At 38.8% G+C, this 24,104-nt stretch overlaps 2 protein-coding genes across 2 annotated transcripts in view; both read left to right on the forward strand.

Annotated features, from left to right (window-relative positions):
- The window catches only part of LOC124142940, a 23,743-nt gene extending 15,780 nt beyond the window's left edge, over window positions 1–7,963 (forward strand). Inside the window, exons 3-4 of the mRNA XM_048400309.1 lie at window positions 600–6,425; window positions 6,680–7,963. Of these exons, the coding sequence (XP_048256266.1) occupies window positions 5,738–6,425; window positions 6,680–7,233 (1,242 nt within the window). The 5' untranslated portion in view covers window positions 600–5,737 and the 3' untranslated portion in view covers window positions 7,234–7,963. The remainder of the gene's footprint in view (window positions 1–599; window positions 6,426–6,679) is intronic.
- Window positions 7,964–20,604: 12,641 nt separating this feature from the next.
- On the forward strand, window positions 20,605–23,592 carry LOC124142946. Its single transcript, XM_046511717.2, has 2 exons — window positions 20,605–22,113; window positions 22,867–23,592. The coding sequence occupies exons 1-2, from the start codon at window positions 21,381–21,383 to the stop codon at window positions 23,136–23,138; spliced, it is 1,005 nt and encodes a 334-aa protein (XP_046367673.2). The 5' UTR covers window positions 20,605–21,380; the 3' UTR covers window positions 23,139–23,592.
- Window positions 23,593–24,104: the final 512 nt, after the last annotated feature.

A 24,104-nucleotide genomic window follows, 5' to 3' on the forward strand; every position in this document is an offset into this window, starting at 1 on the left:
AACACGCTATGAAATGTAATGATACATTAAAAACAAACATCTATTTAGAAACACATCCAGTCGTAAATGGTGCACCTTTCATATCTAGATGTAGACATGTTATGAGTACAATCTGTGAAATGAGACATTGAGCATACTCATTAATGCCTGGGTTGAAATACATCCTAAACCATTGAGCTGACACACGATGTGCAGCGATGTTCCAGGGAAATATTGCTTTCTTGTGAAGCAATAGCTTAGTGGCGTCGTTCCTGATCTGCCAGTGTAAACATTTCATCTAGCTTCATGATAAACACCATAAAACATTGAATATGTTTTGAGAGACTTGCCTGATGAAGTACGAGTATCTGCACTCTGTTTTCACTGGGGCGGTCGGGTAGCCTAGTGGTTAAAGCGTTCGCTCGTCACGCCGAAGACTCGGGTTCGATTCCCGACATGGGTACAATGTGTGAAGCCCACCGTGATATTGCTGGAATATTGCTAAAAACGGCGTACAACCAAACTCACTCACTCACTGTTTTCACTGACACCTCTTGTAATTGTCACTTGACTATTTAGTCATAGCTACCAATCAAGTGGCCTCTTTACATTTTTTTCAGAGTGGAAATCCAAATGCTCAGGGATGAACATGTTCGAAGAGAGAAACTGTAGGAGGCGTTTGGACGCGCAGCCAAAGAATATATGTAGAGGCAGAGTGACGCTCAGTTGGAAGAAACATTACGTTAGCAGAAGATGGGCAGAGCTTATAAATGAAGTCACAGAAGGCTTAGCTGACCGGCGGAAGTTGTTTGTTGTTGGTATAGGTATTCATGAGGATTATAACTCAACTAAAGTGAAGATAAAATATCTGAAGCCAACGTTCGATAGGTTACGAAAAATTGGTATTCTCTGGCCCAAGGTATTGTTTGTTGATATGAATGCTCCAGGAATTATGAAACGTTCAGATACACAGTCAAAGCCTCACGTCCTTCGATTCAATCGCCATATGGAGAAGTTTCTGAAGGTATATAAAGTACCCGTTTTTAAGACATTTAATATGACAGACGGCGTGCGTAGCTTTGATGGAACACATTATGCGTTAGGAGTGAATGTCGTGAAAGCGAACATTCTCCTGAACTATATACAGGAACTCAGTGATAGTGGGGTTTGGTAGTTGATTATGGAATTTATGAATGACAATATGCATCAAATATTGTCGTGTTAGATACTCGCATGTACATGTTGTAAGATACATGAAGATTATCATACGGGCATGCGTGTCATATGCGTTTTACGAAACGAGTGTCAGAATTCTTGCAGTTCCCGAGCAAGTCCGAGGGTAATACATGAAATCTTACACGATCTTCGTAAAACCAGTTGACTCCCATGCGAGTGTAATAATTTCTTTATCACCCATTATTTCTTAATCCTTTTGAAATTTGCTGATCTCGATCACTGTCTTAAAGAAAGCTCCAGCGTCGAATGACGTCAACAATCTTCAGGTATGACGTTTCTAGTGTGACGTCATTCCGACATTATGTCACAAAAGATTCGAATGGCATCAACAATACACGTAAACAATACACTGGTGCGCTTGAAAAGATATTTGCCCCAGTCAACGTACGTTTTTTTATGAACTCGTCTATTTCGATCGCTATTGGTTAAAAAAGATGAAATGCGATTTTAATATTGAAATATAGTTTCAAAATAAAAACATGGTAAACATGGTCGTTTGATTTCTAGCTGCCTCTTGGTCCCATGCTAATTCCGAGTACCGACGAATACTAAATGCTATGTGCTTTGAATATTAATGCATAGTTTAAAAAGGTAACACACGAATCTGGACTCTTGGTCGTTCGGTCTGTCCATATTGGTTGTTCCAGGTGCTTGTCGTAAGAGTCGAGTCCGAGGCAGAACAGACCCCCCAGTACCCTTGTGATTTGTATGGTTCCGAACGTATAGTCAAGCGGCTGTGATATAGATTAAATATGCAACGTTACACAACATTCACTCACTCGCTTATGATGATAAGTTCATCATTGAAATATTTTTTAAACCCAAACATAAAAAAAACCAACTTTAAAGAATCATTTAAATTTAAAAGACTCAATTCCTCAAAACACTACATTCATTCGGCTGAAACGTCGTTATAAACAATAGGGAAGTTATTATCCATACAAATTCCATCGTTATTGTTGGGTGTACGACATATATGATCAATGAGACACTCATTACATTTAAAATAACAACAGCAAAGCAGTGATATATCTACTGCAATATAAAGAAATAATTCTTACAAAATTAAACATTTAAGAAAGAAATAGGCAGCCCCATGGGCGCCAAAGGTGCTCCCCTTCTTGCCGATCTGTTTCTTTATGCTAAACGAGGGAGCAAAAGGTTTAACTCCAGCTCTGCTTTTAGCAGAGATTTTTTGTAGCTATAGAAGGGTTTCACGCTTGTATTTAACCCTACCCGGACAATTAGTCAAGAGAGTTACCAATGTTTAATGTCGTAGTCTAGCTGTATCTAGCGTCCTGTCAATGATAATAGAGTACAGACATGATTGTCTGATTTGGGGTTTTGATTTGCAAATGTGCGCCATCACTTTTTGAAGCAAAGACAACTTTCCATTTGGAAGTGTTTGGGGCAATTCCTGGTTGCAAACGCATTATAACAATACAACCAGCTGGCACTAGGTGCTATGTCTTTTAACAAATAACGCAACTATGACGCGCAAACTGTATATTAACATGCAATCACAAAATGCAAACTCTCCTTTCCTAAAACTGCGCTTGACATAAAACATGCACACACTGTCACGAATGCCCTCACTTTTCTGTTGTAAACTTTGTCGTTGTACCCATGCCCTTACTTCCTCAAAGTAAACTATGTCGTTATACCCACGCCCTAATTTCCTCACAGTACACTATGTCGGTGTTTCCATGCCCTTATGTCCCTGTGTTAAACTATGTCGTTACATCCATGCCCTTATGTCCCTGTGTTAAACTATGTCGCTACATCCATGTCCTTATGTCCCTGTGTTAAACTATGTCGTTACATCCATGCCCTTATGTCCCTGTGTTGAACTATGTCGCTACATCCATGCCCTTATGTCCCTGTGTTAAACTATGTCGTTACATCCATGCCCTTATGTCCCTGTGTTGAACTATGTCGCTACATCCATGCCCTTATGTCCCTGTGTTAAACTATGTCGTTACATCCATGCCCTTATGTCCCTGTGTTAAACTATGTCGTTACATCCATGCCCTTATGTCCCTGTGTTAAACTATGTCGTTACATCCATGCCCTTATGTCCCTGTGTTAAACTATGTCGTTATACCCACGCCCTTATGTCGCTGTGTTAAACTATGTCGTTACATCCATGCCCTAATGTCCCTGTGTTAAACTATGTCGGTGTTTCTATGCCCTTATGTCTTTTTTGTTAAACTATGTCATAACATCCATGCCCTTATGTTCCTGTGTTAAACTATGTCGTTATACCCACGCCCTTATGTCGCTGTGTTAAACTATGTCGTTACAACCATGCCCTTATGTCCCTGTGTTAAACTATGTCGGGGTTTCTATGCCCTTATGTCCGTGTGTTAAACTATGTCGTTACATCCATGCCCTAATGTCCCTGTGTTAAACTATGTCGTTACATCCATGCCCTTGTGTCCCTGTGTTAAACTATGTCGTTACATCCATGCTCTTATGTCCCTGTGTTAAACTATGTCGGTGTTTCCATGCCCTTATGTCCCTGTGTTAAACTATGTCGTTATACCCATGCCCTAATGTCCCTGTGTTAAACTATGTCGTTACATCCATGCTCTTATGTCCCTGTGTTAAACTATGTCGGTGTTTCCATGCCCTTATGTCCCTGTGTTAAACTATGTCGTTACATCCATGCCCTTATGTCCCTGTGTTAAACTATGTCGGTGTTTCCATGCCCTTATGTCCCTGTGTTAAACGATGTCGTTATATCCACCACCTAACATTCCCAAAGTAAACTATGTCGGCGTTTCCATGCCCTTATTTCCAGCTTTGTCGGTGTGCCCATGCCCTTGTTTCACCAAAGTAAACTATGTCGTTATATCCAGGCCCTTATTTCCCTATAATAAACTATGTCGTTATATCAATACCCTTATTTTCCAACAGTAAATTATGTCGCCAAATCCATACCCTTATTTCCCCATGTTAAATTATGTCGTTGTATCCATGCCCTATAATGCCCTATGTCATTGTACCCTTCAAGAGGTCAACTTCTTTGGGATTTCATCGAATATTGTCTCCGAATATTCTTTAAAAAAATATTTGAGCTTCAGTCTTTGGAAAAATGGAGAAATTGCCTGCTACAAAAAATGACATTGTTTCAAGGTGTTTTCCAAAAAAGATATCTGATCTCGATACAAAATCCTAGCCACCCCTGTTAGACCTCTCAGCATTGAGTGTGGAATTGAGAATGCAGGACAACCTTAAGGACGACCTTCTAAAAAAACGTAAAGGGAAACCAATAGGGTCAGTGTGAAGAAACCTTGTTAAATTGGAACACGGCGGCTTGTACTCAAACATGAAACAACTATTCTAAACAAACGTTCGAGGCGTAAGTATTGGGCGTAAGTGGATTGTGTCAAATATTAAATGTCAACGCTAGAGAACAATCAGTATCGATTATCTGCAGAATCAGATTCCACTGAGCGAAAAAGGAAAAATAGTGGTTACAATTCTATAAATGGATCACTGAAAATCGATGACGCCGGGTGTTCGCGTGTTCAAAGCCATACAGAAGTGAAGAGGTTGTTATTAAACTCAGGTAAATTTTAAGCATATAACCATGAGCATATTTGTAAAACACATTGACACGTTTATCTCTCATCTTCATTTTGAAGATGTGTAAAATGCACGTGATGAACACGGGAGTACTCCACCATGATAATCATTCTACATTCGAGACTGTACATTTACTATCATTATTAGTGAGTGAGTATGGTTTTACGCCGAGTTTATCAATATCCCAGCAATTTCAGGCTAGGTTTACCAGATACGGGCTTCACACATTAAATCGAAGCGGATCTTCTGCGTGACGAGAGAAAGTTTCAAAAACAAGGCCACCACACCCCTCCATCATGTTCAGCAATTTAAAAATAAACAAATACAGACAAACAAATAAAACATTAAACTATGATTTTAATTATATTTCATCTTCTGAAAAATACTTTGTCATTCAAAACGCTTGGGATAATAGTTTCCATTTTCAACAAAAGAAATGCAACATACTTAACCATCTAATCAATTATTTAATTTGTTGAGACACACACGTGCAACCTTTCGTGACTCATGTTTGGCGGGTTCGTCGACAGACAGATGGATTAATGGCGCACGTTATTGTAGCCGGATTAAACAGATTAGCACAAATTGTCTTGTCGACAGTAATCCCCATTCAGTGTCCTTCTGAAGTAATACTAGTTTGAGGTATTATTGTTGGCAGGGCATTATTGTGTTTCTAGCAATGTTTTGACAACTACACATATCTGCCTTGACAGAGAGACGGACATAATACGGTTTTTATTTCCCACCAAATTAGTTCACCAACCTTTGAAAACAATGAGGATTAAGTCACAACTTAATTAATGACACATGCAGCAATGGTTTTCTAGTCATTGTTGAAGCTAAGACTTAATATGTACGTTTGTGTATAAATGCAGCTGAGGTACAATGCCCAACCAGTATTTGTGGGAAAGCCTATTTTAGCATTGCAACCATGGCAAAAGGAAACGCTGCTTCATTTCGGGGCATGATAGTGGCAGTATTTGGCACAACTCTGTTTGTAATGGGTTATATCAGCTCTCATTTTAAACCAGTCAGAAACCTGGAGATATCTTTGGACTCCAAAAATAAGGCATTTCATCCCCCTAATCCTATAAGAGTGGACAGTTATAACTCCAGATGTCCAAGCGTTCTGCAAAACATGACCAAAGGTCATTGGAGGACGGGAAAGCTTACCGAAGCTCAACGTAGACAATCAGAACGGTTTTATCACATGGCCTTGAACCACAAAGGAGTACCCAATTCCCTCCAGAGATATGACAGTCGATGTGGTAACATAGGCTACACAAACGTAACGACTTTTCTTCGAGCAATTTGCAATCCTACAGGACCGACCCCTTGCTGCTACAACTTCAAGTGTGTTAAAAAGACAGAAGCCCAGTGTCGGTGTAAAAACTGTTGGGATATTCGACAGCAGATTCACGCAGAATATTCTACCTGGATACCATCCGATCCCCGGTGCCAACAACGACGATACAGTGCCAAACAAATCTGTCAGTTGTTGGACGGCGGAACCATCCGCTTCCTTGGGGATTCCCTCGTGCGACACATCTACACAGGCTTGCTGATGACGGTTCGAGGCAATTTCAAAGACGGCGGTGTTAGACCCACAGAATCCCGAGGTCAGTATTTGCGTAACGACGGTAACGTCATATATTATTGTCATGACCCTCCCTAAGAAGGCAATATGCAAAAAAACTCTTATATTTATCTTATTACAACATCTACTTTTCATTCCCATCAGCGGTATGTAAGAATTTCCGTAACGGGCGTAAAGTGGATTGTCTGTCTTCAATTTCACATCTTCTAAATGCCACATGAATATTTAGTCGTACGTACCGATCAAAATTGTAAGTGGCCTTCTTACCATTTTCAGCATGGAAATCCAGATGCTCTGGGATGAATATGTTCGATGACGGAAACTGTAGGAGGTTTCTTGATTCAAGGCCATCGAATATATGCGGAGGCAGAGTGACGCTCAGTTGGATGGAACATAACTTCGGCAAAAGTTGGACAGAACTAATCAATGACGTCATTGTAGGCTTAGCTTACCGGAAGACACTGTTTGTAATTGGCATAGGTATGAATGAGCATTATAACTCAACTAAAGTGAAGATGGAATATCTGAAGCCAACGTTCGATAGGTTACGAAAAATTGGAATACTCTCGCCCAAGGTATTGTTTGTTGATATGAATGCTGCAGGAATTATGAAACGTTCAGATACACAGTCAAAGCCTCACGTCCTTCGATTCAATCGCGACATGGAGAAGTTTCTGAAGGTATATAAAGTACCCGTTTTAAAGACATTTAATATGACAGACGGCGTGCGTAGCTTTGATGGAACACATTACGCTTTGGGAGTGAATGCCGTGAAAGCGTACATTTTCCTGAACTATGTACAGGAACTCAGTGATAGTGGGGTTTGGTAGTTGATTATGGAATTTATGAATGACAATATGCATAATAAATTGTCGTGTTAGATACTCGCATGTACATGTTGTAAGATACATGAAGATTATCATACGGGCATGTGTGTCATATGCGTTTTACGAAACGAGTGTCAGAATTCTTGCAGTTCCCGAGCAAGTCCGAGGGTAATACATGAAATCTTACACGATCTTCGTAAAACCAGTTGACTCCCATGCGAGTGTAATAATTTCTTTATCACCCATTATTTCTTAATCCTTTTGAAATTTGCTGATCTCGATCACCGTCTTAAAAAAAGCTCGAGCGTCGAATGACGTCAACAATCTTCAGGTATGACGTTTCTAGTGTGACGTCATTCCGACATTATGTCACAAAAGATTCGAATGGCATCAACAATACACGTAAACAATACACTGGTGCGCTTGAAGAGATATTTGCCCCAGTCAACGTACGTTTTTTATGAACTCGTCTATTTCTATCGCTATTGGTTAAAAAAGATTAAATGCGATTTTAATATTGAAATATAGTTTCAAAATAAAAAAACATGGTAAACATGGTCGTTTGATTTCTTTTTTTGGTTTTTTTTGGACATTTTTTATTCCTTTCGAAGGGTTGTACATCAGGTTCAGAGGTTACACAGTAGGTTTAGTCAATTGTAGTGAAAATACGTTACATGGATGTACATTTCATGTGATATAAATATAGCATGCATAATTGAAACACACACACACACACACACACACACACACACACACAGACACACACACACACACGATATGCCTCAAGAAGAGCATGAAAGGTTGCATCGATAGTCAGATATAACTAAAACAATTATGATAGTATTGCTATTTGAGGCATAACTGATCTATAGCCTTATTGTACAGGGCATGATTATTATATTTGTTTGTGTAGGATTTTTCCCCATTTTCGTTCAAATTGTAATAGGCCATTGTTTTTTGTGGCAATGAATTTTTCATTCATCGCTGACTCTTTTAGTATTTTCTTAGAATTATCAAAAATTGGTTTCTCACCCTTAATACTTGATACATATATATATATATATATATATATCTTTTACTGGATATTATAATATGATTAAGTAAAAGTTTGTGTTTGTCGAATCCAAAAATAACTGAGTATTTGGTAAGTGAGATCCTAGTATTTGTGTCAAGGCTTAAAAAGGTTTCCAGTTTGCTCCAAAAGTGTTTAACATATTCACATTCCCAATATACATGTATAAGGTTTTCGCCATTTAAGTCACAAAAGGAGCAAATATCATTATCAACTAGTTTCATTTTTAACAATTCTTTTTTGGTGTAAATTATTCTATGGATAAACTTAAACTGAAAGTCAATCAATTTAGTATCTTTAGATTTGAATAAACTTCTTTCCATTGAATATCATTATCAAAAAGAGATTGCCATTTTCCATTTACTAAGGGTGGTTTTGTTATTGTAATTAGTCTATCACAAAAGTACCTAGATCCTTGAACGGGTATAAATATATACCTCAATTGTGGACTAAGATTTAAGTCATATATTGGTATTTTGATATAATGATTGACAGTGTCTCTCCATTCTTTAGGTATACTAAGTTTAACCTTATTATAATCTAATATTGTACCATGTATATCATAACGTACTTTTATATTTCAAATGGCAAAAATCCATTCTCATTACATAAGTCCTTAATTGTCATTATACCCTTTTTAAACCAATTTTTAATTATGTAGTTTTCATGTTTAAATTGGTGATTTAGCCATAGGGGCTGTGATAGAATTTCGGAGATCCTTTCTGAATTTGTTGTAAATTTTCTGCCATAATTTCCCCAAACATTTAGAACATCTCTCCAAAAAGGGGTTTTCACACATAAATATTTATCAGCATTGACTCCTAAATTTATCATATCAGTGAAAGAAAAAACTGAGGGATTATCACATGTACTCTTTTTTAAATACTTTCTTAAAGTAGATAATTTTAGTGATTCTATAAATATTTTAATGTCCACCATTCTAAGCCCACCATCAGCATAATTTTTTTCAGATTTTGCCTTTTAATTTTATCTGGTTTATTATTCCATAAAAAAACTAAACAAAATTTTATTTAAGTTTGTAATAAAATCTTCTGGGGGGTTTGGCAGTGCCATAAAAATATGGACAAGAGTTGAGAGAGACAGTGACTTGATAACAGTAATTTTACCTATAAGAGTCAAGTTTATTCTCCAGTTTGCCAATAACCTATTTATTGTTTCAAGTCTTTTTCGGGTATTGATAACCCATAGATCTTGCAAATGGGGGTTGAGAATAATTCCTAACACTTCAAAATTGCCTATATGCCAGTCTAACTTTAAGTCTTCACAAATATTTGTTGAGCTCCCTGCTTTCGACCCGATCCATATGGCTTTTGTTTTATCAATATTTATTTTAAGTCCAGACATTTTAAAGAAACAATCAAGTATATTTATTGCTGCATACAGGCAGTCAGCCTCTCCGTTTAAGAATAATTGTGTGTCGCCTGCCGACTGACCTAATTTGTACTCTTTCTCATTCAATACAATTCCTATAATGTTTTTATTGTCATTTATCATACAGCCTAAGATTTCCACAGCAAAAAGAAAGTGATATGGTGATATTGGGTCTCCTTGTCTGCACCCTCTTTCGGTAATAAAGAAAGAAGACATATGACCGTTTTGTATTACACAAGAGGATGCATTATTAGTTAGTAGGTGTATCCATTTTATCATATAAGGCCCCAAACCATACTTTTCTAATGCCCTGGAAATAAACTGTCTTGATATTGTGTCAAAAGCTTTCTCAAAATCAATCAGCAGCAACATTCCTGGTCTATTTAGTCTTTTCCATTCAAACATAAAGCCAGTTTGATTATCATGAATTAGGTGATCTAAAGTTGTTTTCATTCTATTTGCAATACATGTACTAATTATTTTATAAAGTGCATTCAGCAATGATATTGGACGCCAGTTTTTTAGAAATCTTCTGTCTTTGTTTCCCTTGGGTATACACGTAATGACTCCCCTTTTCATTGTATATGTCATTTCCTTATTTTCAAAAGTTTCGTTTATGTATCTAAAAACCCATATTTTTAAGTCTTTCAAAAAAAACTTAAAGAATTCTATTGGAAAGCCATCTACTCCTGGGCTTTTGTTATTTTTCAATTGTTTTACTGCCATTGATAATTTATCTAAAGTGATTTTTTCACTTTAGTCTTCTTTTAGACTAGGTGTTTTTTACATTTTTAAGTGTCTCAGCATTTTCAGTATCATTTTCTTTTGGTAATGAGTAAAGCTTCTCATAAAATTTTCTTTGTTCATTTATTATTAAGTCCCCGTCAGTAATTTCTTCCCCTTTATTATCAATCAAAGTGTTTATGAGTTTACTTGTATAATTTCTAGATTCCAAAGTACAAAAGTAGCTTGTTGGTTTTTCCCCTTCATCATACCATTTTATCCTTTTTCTAGTATGTATTCCCCTTGTTACTTCTTCATTTATTTTTTCTAATTCTATTTTATATTTGGATAGTTCAGCCAATTTATTTTCACTAATCTGTTGAAAGTTATTCCTAATGTCTTCCTCTACTTCTTCTATTATATCTTCCAGTTCCTTAGTCTGGTTTTGCCTCTTTTTTTTAACATATGTTGCAAATGATATGGTTTTACCTCTGATTTTCATTAATAAAGTTTCCAGAAATAAACAGTCACCAATGGTTAATTCTCAGTTTTTATCCCCATCACCAATCTTACCTCCTGGCTCTTTACAAGAATATTCTGTTATAGTTTCTTCCATAATGTCCTTCACCATTTTAACATAATCAACATTACACAATAATGAGGTATTAAGCTTCCAATAACCTCGTCCTTTTTCCTGACTTAAACTGTTTGAGAATTCAAGAGTTATTACTGAATGATCAGATTTATAGCCTGGTAATATTGAACTCTTTAAAGTCATATCATAAATATCTTAAGAGATCATGAAAAAATCAAGCCTTGCCTGTTGTCTTGGATTTCTTTTCCACCAAGTGTAATTTCTTAAGTCCTGATTCTGGTCGTTTGATTTCTAGCTGCCCCTTGGTCCCATGCTAATTCCGAGTACCGACGAATACTAAATGCTATGTGCTTTGAATATTAATGCATAGTTTAAAAAGGTAACACACGAATCTGGACTCTTGGTCGTTCGGTCTGTCCATATTGGTTGTTCCAGGTGCTTGTCGTAAGAGTCGAGTCCGAGGCAGAACAGACCCCCAGTACCCTTGTGATTTGTCTGGTTCCGAACGTATAGTCAAGCGGCTGTGATATAGATTAAATATGCAACGTTACACAACATTCACTCACTCGCTTATGATGATAAGTTCATCATTGAAATATTTTTTAAACCCAAACATCAAATAAACCAACTTTAAAGAATCATTTAAATTTAAAAGACTCAATTCCTCAAAACACTACATTCATTCGGCTGAAACGTCGTTATAAACAATAGGGAAGTTATTATCCATACAAATTCCATCGTTATTGTTGGGTGTACGACATATATTTAAAATAACAACAGCAAAGCAGTGATATATCTACTGCAATATAAAGAAATAATTCTTACAAAATTCTTTATAAAAGACATTTATACTAAGGGTGTAAGACATGAAGAAATAGGCAGCCCCATGGGCGCCAAAGGTGCTCCCCTTCTTGCCGATCTGTTTCTTTATGCTAAACGAGGGAGCAAAAGGTTTAACTCCAGCTCTGCTTTTAGCAGAGATTTCTTGTAGCTATAGAAGGGTTTTACGCTTGTATTTAACCCTACCCGGACAATTAGTCAAGAGAGTTACCAATGTTTAATGTCGTAGTCTAGCTGTATCTAGCGTCCTGTCAATGATAATAGAGTACAGACATGATTGTCTGATTTGGGGTTTTGATTTGCAAATGTGCGCCATCACTTTTTGAAGCAAAGACAACTTTCCATTTGGAAGTGTTTGGGGTTGCAAACGCATTATAACAATACAACCAGCTGGCACTAGGTGCTATGTCTTTTAACAAATAACGCAACTATGACGCGCAAACTGTATATTAACATGCAATCACAAAATGCAAACTCTCCTTTCCTAAAACTGCGCTTGACTTAAAACATGCACACACTGTCACGAATGCCCTAACATTTCTGTTGTAAACTTTGTCGTTGTACCCATGCCCTTACTTCCCCAAAGTAAACTATGTCGTTATACCCACGCCCTAATTTCCTCACAGTACACTATGTCGTTACATCCATGCCCTTATGTCCCTGTGTTAAACTATGTCGTTACATCCATGCCCTTATGTCCCTGTGTTAAACTATGTCGTTGTTTCCATGCCCTTAAGTCACTGTGTTAAACTATGTCGTTACATCCATGCCCTTATGTCCCTGTGTTAAACTATGTCGTTACACCCACGCCCTTATGTCCCTGTGTTAAACTATGTCGTTATACCCACGCCCTTATGTCGCTGTGTTAAACTATGTCGTTGTTTCCATGCCCTTGTGTCCCTGTGTTAAACTATGTCGTTGTTTTCATGCCCTTATGTCCCTGTGTTAAACTATGTCGTAACATCCATGCCCTTATGACCCTGTGTTAAACTATGTCGTTACATCCATGCCCTTATGTCCCTGTGTTAAACTATGTCGTTACATCCACGCCCTTATGTCCCTGTGTTAAACTATGTCGTAACATCCATGCCTTTATGTCCCTGTGTTAAACTACGTCGTTAAATCCATGCCCTTATGTCCCTGTGTTAAACTATGTCGTTACATCCTTGCCCTTATGTCCCTATGTTAAACTATGTCGTTACATCCAATCCCTTATGTCCCTGTGTTAAAGTATGTCGTTACATCCATGCCCTTATGTCCCTGTGTTAAACTTTGGCGTTATACCCACGCCCTTATGTCCCTGTGTTAAACTATGTCGTTACATCAATGCCCTTATGTCCCTGTGTTAAACTATGCCGTTGTTTCCATGCCCTTATGTCCCTGTGTTAAACTATGTCGTTACATCCATGCCCTAATGTCCCTGTGTTAAACTATGTCGTTGTTTCCATGCCCTTATGTCCCTGTGTTAAACTATGTCGGTACATCCATGCCTTTATATCCCTGTGTTAAACTATGTCGTTACATCCTTGCCCTTATGTCCCTGTGTTAAACTATGTCGTTACATCCATGCCCTTATGTCCCTGTGTTAAACTATGTCGGTGTTTCTATGCCCTTATGTCATTTTGTTAAACTATGTCATAACATCCATGCCCTTATGTCCCTGTGTTAAACTATGTCGTTATATCCATGCTCTTATGTCCCTGTGTTAAACTATATCGTTACATCCATGCTCTTATGTCCCTGTGTTAAACTTTGTCGTTACACCCATGCCCTTATGTCCCTGTGTTAAACTATGTCGTTGTTTCCATGCCCTTATGTCCCTGTGTTAAACTATGTCTTTACATCCATGCCCTTAAGTCCCTGTGTTAAACTATGTCGTTACACCCATGCCCTTATGTCCCTGTGTTAAACTATGTCGTTACATCCATGCCCTTATGTCCCTGTGTTAAACTATGTCGTTACATCCAATCCCTTATGTCCCTGTGTTAAACTATGTCGTTACACCCATGCCCTTATGTCCCTGTGTTAAACTTTGGCGTTATACCCACGCCCTTACGTCCCTGTGTTAAACTATGTCGTTACATCAATGCCCTTATGTCCCTGTGTTAAACTATGTCGTTACATCCATGCCCTTATGTCCCTGTGTTAAACTATGTCTTTACATCCATGCCCTTATGTCCCTGTGTTAAGCCACATTATACAATCACGCAACCATAACCATTGCCGGGAGCGCCACATCAATTTGGGCTATCTATTTTCGAAACGTGGCTTTGCCGGCCTGTAACCACAACTACACATATCTGCCTTTACAGAGCGACCGACATAATACGGTTTTTATTTCCCACCGAAATAATTCACCAACCTTTGAAAACAATGGGGATTAAGTCACAACTTAATTAATGACACATGCAGCAATGGTTTACGGGCCATTGTTAGAAGTTAAGGGATATAGGTACGTTTGTGTATAAATGCAGCTGAGGTACAATGCCCGGCTGAGGTACAATGTCCAACAAAAATTTAAAGCAGAAGCCAAACCTACTAAAGAACCAAATAATGATAACCTCGAAATAAACCAACCTTACTCAATGGAAGAACTCCAGTACGTACTCCAAAATAGGAAAAAGGGAACTGCCCCAGGACTAGACCTAACATCCTATCAAATAATCAACCCCCCCCCCCCCCCCCCCCCCGCCCAACCTACTCCAGGCACTACTTAAACTATATAACCTAATCTATCAAAACGGACAGGTACCAACTCCCTGGAAACAGGCACTAGTCATCCCTATCCCTAAACCCGATAAACCAACTAACCAGGCAAATTCTTATAGACCAATATCCCTAACCTCAAACCTATGTAAAGTAATGGAATCTATGGCCAAAAATAGACTACAACACTACTTAACTCAAAATAACATCATAAACACAGATCAAAGCGGTTTCACTCCTGGCCACTCAACCTTAGATAATCTCGCCCGACTAGAACAGGACATCAAGACAGGACACCTCAACAAACAATACACAACAGGCATCTTTCTGGATTTCTCCAAAGCATTCGACATGGTTTGGCACAACGGGCTAATACAAAAACTTTAAAAAATAGGACTAAAAGGACAAATAATAAACTACATTCAGGGCTTTCTAAACGAACGTACAATAACAGTGGGGATAGACCATACTCTATCGGACCAGTGTCCCCTAGCAAATGGCACTCCCCAGGGCAGTATCCTCAGCCCCACACTCTTTAATATAATGATAAACGATCTCTTCGAGGGCCTATCCCCTAAAATAAACACATCCAAATTCGCGGATGATGGAGCCCTCTGGATCCGCACTAAAAGCATTAAAATGGCCCAAAATTTACTCCAAAAATCTCTTAATAAAATACAACTATGGGCTGACAAATGGGGCTTCTCCCTTAACTCAGAAAAAACAACAGGAATAGTATTCAAACATAAAAACATGAAACCCGCCTCCCCAATCCTCCAGCTAAACAACCAAACAATCAAATTTCAAAAACAAACCAAATTCTTAGGACTTATTTTCGATGAACATCTCACCTGGGATGCTCACATCCAAAACCTAACAACTAAATGCAGTAAAGACCTAAACACCCTAAGATGCCTAACTGGCTCAAACTGGGGAGCCTCCAAAGATACCCTCCTCTCACTCTACATATCACTAATTAGATCAAAACACTAGACAACGGCTGCGCCATATACAACACCCTAAACAACTCTCTATCTAAAAAACTTGACTCAATACAATATCAGGCTCTCAAACTAATTACACGCACCCAACATGGCACCTCCCACATGGCCGCGTCCCAATCAAACCCTCTAATCCAAAACTTAATAAACCAAAATATCAGCCCCAAAAACCAAGCGCTAGCTCGTAAACACCCCTTACTTACCCCAATATCCCAAAGAATAACAAACTACCTAAATGAACACCAAATTAAAAATCTTAAACAAAACTGCAAACAATCAAATATCTTCACCCCTAAACTTAAATACCCAAAATAGACACAACACTAGCTAGCCAAATAAATAAACAAACCGACCCAAACATAGCTAAAACCACCACACTAGCATACATACACGAAAATTGACCAAATTGGTGTCACATTTACACGGACGGATCTTCAGATCCGACCTCCAAACACACAGGTTTCGGAGTCCATACCACACAACCAACTAAAACCACACAATCCTTCCGACTCCCAAACAACCAATCAATATTCACGGCAGAACTAATGGACATGGCCTCAGCCCTCCATAATCAAGAATCCAAAAAACACAAAAAAATCCTAATACTTACCGACTCCCTAAGTGGACTGCAAGCCTTCCAAAACAAAAATACCAAAAACCGACCTAAATTAATAAATCTAATACTTAAAAGCTCCAACGACCTAACTAACGCAGGCAAACAAATAACCTTCTTGTGGATACCCGCCCACGTAGGAATATACGGTAATGAAACGCCGATAAGGCAGCTAAACTATCCCTCAAAATCCCAGAAATAAGCTTAAACTTACCCATCTCAAAATCAGAAATTAAAAGCGTAAATAAGCAAAAAATCCCCCCAAGATGGCATAACCTATATCTAAACTCAAATAGCCAAATCAAAAAAGTACTCAGCAAACCACTAACCAAACCAAAAATTCTCACTCCATCAAAAAAAATCGACAGAGTAATCACTAAACTCCAAACAGGACACACCAACCTAAATAACCACCTTAAGTTAAAAAAACACAACATACTACAGGTAACTGCCCACACTGCAAACAACTAGAAACCCCAGAACACGCACTCATCTACTGCACACACTACCTAACACATCGAACCGCATTAAAAGCGTAAATAAGCAAAAAATCACCAAAAAATGGCATAACCTATATCTAAACTCAAATAGCCAAATCAAAAAAGTACTCAGCAAACCACTAACCAAACCAAAAATGTTCCATCCATCAAAAAAAATCGACAGAGTAATCACTAAACTCCAAACAGGACACACCAACCTAAAAAACCACCTTAAAAAAAAATAAAAAAACATACTACAGGTAACTGCCCACACTGCAAACAACTAGAAACCCCAGAACACGCACTCATCTACTGCACACACTACCTAACACATCGAACCGCATTACAAACCACCCTCAATCTAAACAAGGCTCTCACTCTAGAAGCAATACTAAACCCACAAAATAAACTAGAAAACTTCAAGGCCTTAGGCGTATTCCTAATCAAAACGGAACTAATAAAACGCATCTAAAAACACTATAATCCACCAAATCAAAATTACATAAACACACAAACATCCACCATACCCAGCTCCCTTAGTTCTCCTCCCCTACCCAATCGGCATCTATTCCAAATCTCAAAATTCCAAAATTCAATATAAGCAACCCCTAAAGCCCCCTCTTGGGTTGCACAAACCACTTTCGCCCCTTTCGGAAACACATTAAATGGCCTGGCCGGGCCCGTGTGCGAAATACGCATCAGTCGGAAAGCGCACGTTAAATCTCTAAAGCAAGTAAGTAAGTATGCCCGGATCCTCAGATCCGATCTCAAGACACACAGTTTTCGGAGTCCACATCGCACAACCAACCAAAAACACCCAAACAACCAATCCATATTCACGGCCGAACTCATGGGCATGGCCTCAGCACTACACAATCAGCAATCTAAAACACACCAAAAAATCCCCAGCCTAACCGACTCCCTCAGTGGACTACAAGCCCTCAAAAATAAAAACACTAAAACCGCCCCAAACTAATAAATAAAATGCTCAAAAGCTAAAACAATTTAACTAAGGCAGGTAAACAAATAGAGTTCATTTGGATCCCCGCCCACGTAGGAATCTTTGTAAATGAAAAGGCAGATAAAGCAGCAAAATTATCCCTTAAACTCCCAGAAATAAGCTTAAACTTACCCAGCTCAAAATCAGAAATCAAAAGTGTCACTAAACAAAAAATCCACAAAAAATGGCATAATATATACCAAAACTCAAATAGCCAAATCAGGAAAGTACTAAAAAAAACCTAACTAAACCAAAAATACTACACCCATCAAAAATAATCGACAGAATAATTACTAAACTACATACAGGCCACACCAAACTAAATAATCACCGTAAAATAGCTAATCTACACACAACAGGAAACTGCCCACTTTGCAAACATCAAGAAACACCAGAACACGTACTCATTCACTGCACACACTATCAAACACACCGAACAACACTACAGACCACCCTAAATGTTAAAACCGCACTTACACTAGAATCAATCCTAAATCCACAAAATCAATTAGAAAAATTCAAAGCCTTAGGCATATACCTAATTAAAACAGGACTAATTAGTCGCATTTAAACCCCAAATAAAATATTAAAACCAGAATTACCTTATCTCACAACCACCCAACACACACAGCTCCCTTAGTTCGTCCTCCACCAACTCGTGGCACTCATTCCAAATCTCCAAAATTTCAAAATTACTATATAAGCAACCCCTAAAGCCCCCCTCCTGGGTTGCACAAACTCACTTTTCCCCTTTTGGGAAACACATTAAATGGCCTGGCCGGGCCCGTGTGCGACATACGCTTGCAGTCGGAAAGCGCACGTTAAATCTCATATATATGTTAGTAAGTAATGCCCGATCAAAATACCTGAACGTATTACGGGCAATTTCAGGCACATCTTGGGGCTAATCGAGGAACACTCAGCTGGACCTCTACAAATCTCTTATCAGATCAAAAATTGACTATGGTTGTGAGGCCTTTCATTCAGCATCAAATACTGTCTTGAGACGCCTAGACAGAATACAATACAAAGCCCTAATGCTGGCCACAGGCACCGCAATAGGCACCTCACTAGAAGCACTACAAGTAGAAACGGGAGAACTCCCATTGAAACTAAGAAGAGAGCAGGCAATATTATCGTTCTGGGGACGAACATCAAACCCTTTGGTTAAAAAGATATGGCAAGACAAAATCACTCGAGATGAAGCCCTAGCTCGAAATAATCCCTCACTAAAGCCATCTGGGATATTAGTACGTGAACTCATTCGAAGTCACAATTGTGATGACATTCAGCCTCCAGAAAGTCACTACAAAGGGTTACACCCTCCCTGGACTTTAAAAACTACCAAAGTTGACACTGCTTTAACATCAGAAGTCACTAAAAAAGAAAACCCAACCCTACTACGATCAGTATCTATCACTAAAATTCAAACTACCTGGGACAGCTGGGCCTATATATATGGTTTAAACATATTTTTATTTCGAAAGAAATCTGGATCGGTAAACAAGCAAAACTTGCTTATGTAAATTCCTCTCCAGGTAATAACCTTACAACGTGGCATGTTCATTTGGCTTGGAAACACCTTCTGAACGAATGCCTATTTACGAAAGCAAGCTTGCTTTTTATTGTCAAACACTGCATGCTTTTCCTATAGTCCAAATTGACATGGCAGAAACAGCCTATAGGCATATGCAAATTAGCCTGGAAAAAAAGTTATCAAAACAACAATAAAAATAACAGCTATGTTTACGTACATAATAATAATGACATGTACGTTGTTGTTTGAGAAGGGGAAAATGTTACTTTTACGTTCTAATATTTTGACGATGATTCACTATCCCATAATGCCACTCACAAATCACTAACCACTGACAAATCACATGCACGTAGGTTTCAAGCACCCGTTTCCACCTGTCGTCAAGGTGTCATAGGTCATGGACATTCACCTTGATCTACTAACATCTGGTTATGCTCAGTTTCACAATAGTCTGTTTTGTTCATATTCTTACACACATTTACGTGTAAAAAGACATAAAATCCTTTGATACGCTGTATTTGTGCCAAGGCCCAATTAGTGCTAATTGAGTTGTTTGAATATTTATATATTTTGTATATCAACTGCATTTATTTAAAATCTGAGATCGAAAAAACAATTTTTTTTCATTTCCGTGAGTACTTTAGTTTTCTGTTAACAACGTCTATGAGATAACGGGGTTGTAAAAATATATCGCAATCAAGTCTTGACACGTATTCTACTTCACGCGTGGGAACTATTGATTGCCACCGTTTTCTCGTCCCCGAGTTGCAGCGAGCATTGTCCATATTGAGATCGTCAAATTTGTTGGCTTCGTCCATATGCCATCCTTGACACAACATAAAATTCTGTTTAGATTCTTCGTCGAAGGACAGTAGCGATTCGAGATAACTGTGGTAGGCTACGTAGCGAGACTGGGCGTGACCTCCTGCTGATTTTGACCGAGTTGTACCCTTACATCGCGGAAAAGACTTTGAAGGTAATTATTTATAGGCGCGACGTGGTCCGGAGGTATATTATTATCTGGTCCGGATGCTCTCGGGTTTGTATTGTCGCCATAACTTTTACAAAATCGTCCAACATATGTACGTGAGTGAGTAATGGAGTTAACGCGTTTCCAACAATTTGAAACTCGATAATGTCGCTGTACAGGTACAGGTTATGGAATGTTTGATCTTTAAGGGTATGTAGGGGGGCACGGGTGGCCCAGTCGTCTAAGGCGCCGCGATTCGCTGTGCAGAGTTGCGTCTCTAGGGCACGCCAGAAACCTATGATTGTGGGTTCGAATCCCGGTTCGCCCCGATTATGTTTCTAGGTTTGTCAGCACAATACCCGTGCTCGTGGGTTTCACCGAAGTGGTAAACGTCTAAGACCTGCATCACTTCGGGCTTTCCTCTCACATTAAGCTGACACGCCGCGATATAACTGGAATACTGTTAAAAGCGGCGTTAAACCCAACTCACTCACTCACTAAGGGTATGTAGGGCTTAGGTAGCTGCCTGCTTTTCCTCGTGTAACGTAAACACGTGTTCGCCGGACTTTGTCACAATACCCAATAATCTCGCTTATGGCTGGGTGAAGTTTTATCGATGCTTTGAAAAGCCTTACTCGGGTATATTGTTTTTCTTCTTATTTGGAAACAGGAGGTAATTTGAAATAAACAGTGGGGTTCTTAATAGTTAAAAACTCCCAATCCGTTGAATAGTAATAAAATTCATAAGGATCTACATCCGGCAATTTCTTGGTTTCGGACTTGATACCCATCTGTAACGATTCGTTGATCACGGCAACTAATTGGCTGTCGGTACAATGTCCTTCGGGAATGGTTAGCGAACAGGCATGCGCGAAAGGCAAATCCACGTTGCCACGGGAACCGCTTAAGTTCGTGAGGATCGATACGCTTAGGGTGTTGAGAGGGTTATGTACGTTTCGCCATGTCACGGGTATTTGAACTACTACTTCCAATTTGCGTCAATTGAAATGTAATGGATTAGGTAAACAAGTCGTGTACTCATTGGCTTTGTTTTCAGGCTTGCAACCATAGAGGCGTCACTCGGTAGCGTAACGTAAAAGTTTGTATGGTATTAATCTATCGCGGTATTATAATTACCCCTTTAACCTCTTTATCGAGCCGTATATAAGCTACTCGATTTGTAAAATACTTTCTATCGGTGAACACTTAATGCAACAACAACATGCCCGGTCAGTATTTTAGGAAAGCCTATTTTAGCATTGCAGCCATGGCAAAAGGACACTCTGCTTCATTTCGGGGCATGATAGTGGCAGTATTTGTCACAACTCTGTTTGTAATGGGTTATATCAGCTCTCATTTTAAACCAGTCAGAAACCTGGAGAAATCTTTGGACTCCAAAAATACGGCATTTCATCCCTCTAATCCTATAAGAGTGGACAATATTAACTCCAGATGTCCAAGCGTTCTGCAAAACATGACCCAAGGTCATTGGAGGACGAGAAAGCTTACCGAAGCCCAACGTAGACAAACAGAATTGTTTTATCACATGGCCTTGAACCACATAGGAGTACCCAGTTCCCTCCAGAGACATGACAGTCGATGTGGTGACATAGGCTACCCAAACGTAATAGATTTTCTTCGAGCAATTTGCAGTCCCACAGGACCGACCCCTTGCTGCTATAACTTCAAGTGTGTCAACAAAACAGAAGCCCAGTGTCGGTGTGAAAACTGTTGGGATATTCGACAGCAGATTCACGCAGAATATTCTACCTGGATACCATCCGATCCCCGGTGTCAACCACGAGAATATAGTCCCAGACAAATCTGTCAGTTGTTGGACGGCGGAACCATCCGCTTCCTTGGGGATTCCCTCGTGCGACACATCTACACAGGCTTGCTGATGACGGTTCGAGGCAATTTCAAAGACGGCGGTGTTAGACCCACAGAATCCCGAGGTCAGTATTTGCGTTGAAACAATACGGGCAGGTAATTTATTACTGGTTTGGGTTGGTTGTGGTGTTGATCAGAGATTTTTTTATTCAGTAATATACTGAAAACAATTATTCTCCCCTGATACTTAGTCATATTTTTTTATAACACTCCTTATGTCCATGTACAATTTTAATGACCCTCCATGACAAGGAAAAATGAAAAACTTTATATTTGATTATAAAATGTCATACTTTTCATGATACGCTATCTTTGACGATGTGACTTGAATTTGAAGAAGTCTCGGCAGCATTGGGTCTGTGGTAGTAAGTTGTGTGTACAATGCACATTTCATATCTAGATGTAGACGTTTTACCATCCGTGAAATGAGACATTGAGTATAATCTTTAAGGCCTTGGTTAATATACAGCTTAAACCATTGAGGTAGCACACGACGTGTAGCGGATGTTCCAGCGACATTTGTAAAGCAGTAGTTTAGAGGAGTCATGTTTGACATCCCACTGTAACCATTAACCCCTTGTGCGTTGAACAGCATGAAACACTAGGATCAAACGTGCAAGGACAAATTTAATTTTTTTAAATTCTTTCATCCGACTTCTCGGTGCTGGATATACGCAATCACTTGCCTGATAAAGTTCGAGTATCTGCACATAAATAATAGAAACCCTGTCTTCACTGATACCTCTTGTAAATGCCACTTAATTATTTAGTCACAGCTACCAATCAACGTTTACAAGTGGCGTCTTTATCTTTTTCAGAGTGGAATTCAAAATGCTCAGGGATGAACATGTTCGAAGAGAAAAACTGTAGGAAGCAATTGGACGCGCAGCCAAAGAATATATGTACAGGCAGAGTGACGCTCAGTTGGAAGAAACATGAACTCAGTAGACAATGGACAGAACTTATCAATGACGTCACAGAAAGCTTAGCTGACCGGCGGACGTTGTTTGTTGTTGGTATAGGTATTCATGAGGATTATAATTCAAATAAGGTGAAGCTGGAATATCTGAAGCCAACCTTGGATAGGTAACGAAAAAATGGTAACCTCTGGCCCAAGGTATTGTTTGTTGATATGAGTGCTCCGGGAATTATGAAACGTTCAGATACACAGTCAAAGCCTCGCGTCCTTCAATTCAATCGCGATATGGAGAAGTTTCTGAAGGTATATAAAGTACCCGTTTTTAAGACATTTAATATGACAGACGGCGTGCGTAGCTTTGATGGAACGCATTTCGCTTTGGGAGTGAATGCCGTGAAAGCGAACATTCTCCTGAACTATGTACAGGAACTCAGTGATAGTGGTATTTGGTAGTTGATTATGGAATCTTAGATTGTAATAAGCACCATGTTGTCGTGTGAGACATGTACATTTTGTGGTGTTGTAAAATACAAGATGATATGCGCTTTGAATATTTATATACAGATGGTCAATAAATAAATCGCTCGATCTCTGTCTTTCTGTTCACCCCGTAATTCCTAGTTCCGACGTATGAACGGGATCGGGTGGTCAGGCTCGCTGACTTGGTTGATGCATGTCACCGTATCCCAATTGCGTGGATTGATGCTCATGATGTCAATCACTCGATTGTTTGTTCCAGACTCGATTATTTAAAGACCGCCGTCATATAGCTGGAATATTGCTGCAACAAAAAAAAAAAACCATATGCAGTCATTTTTTTTATAACTTTTTATTTCTGTTGTATTTTTACACATTTTTTGCATTTTTATACAGTGTAATACATAGGCAGTAAACAAAAGCTGAGAACAGAATTATTGTGTGGCAAACAAAAGATGACAAGATGACCAAAATTTGTAGAATTTATCGATTGTGTAATACATAGGCAGTAAACAAAAGTTGAGAACAGAATTATTGTGTGGGAAACAAAAGATGACAAGATGACCAAAATTTGTAGAATTTATCGATTGTGTAATACTAAGGCAGTAAACAAAAGTTGAGAACAGAATTATTGTGTGGGAAACAAAAGATGACAAGATG

The sequence above is a fragment of the Haliotis rufescens genome, unplaced genomic scaffold (assembly GCF_023055435.1).
Source record: "Haliotis rufescens isolate VD_foot unplaced genomic scaffold, xgHalRufe1.0.p SCAF_2, whole genome shotgun sequence".
In the NCBI taxonomy this organism is placed as follows: Eukaryota; Metazoa; Mollusca; class Gastropoda; order Lepetellida; family Haliotidae; genus Haliotis; species Haliotis rufescens.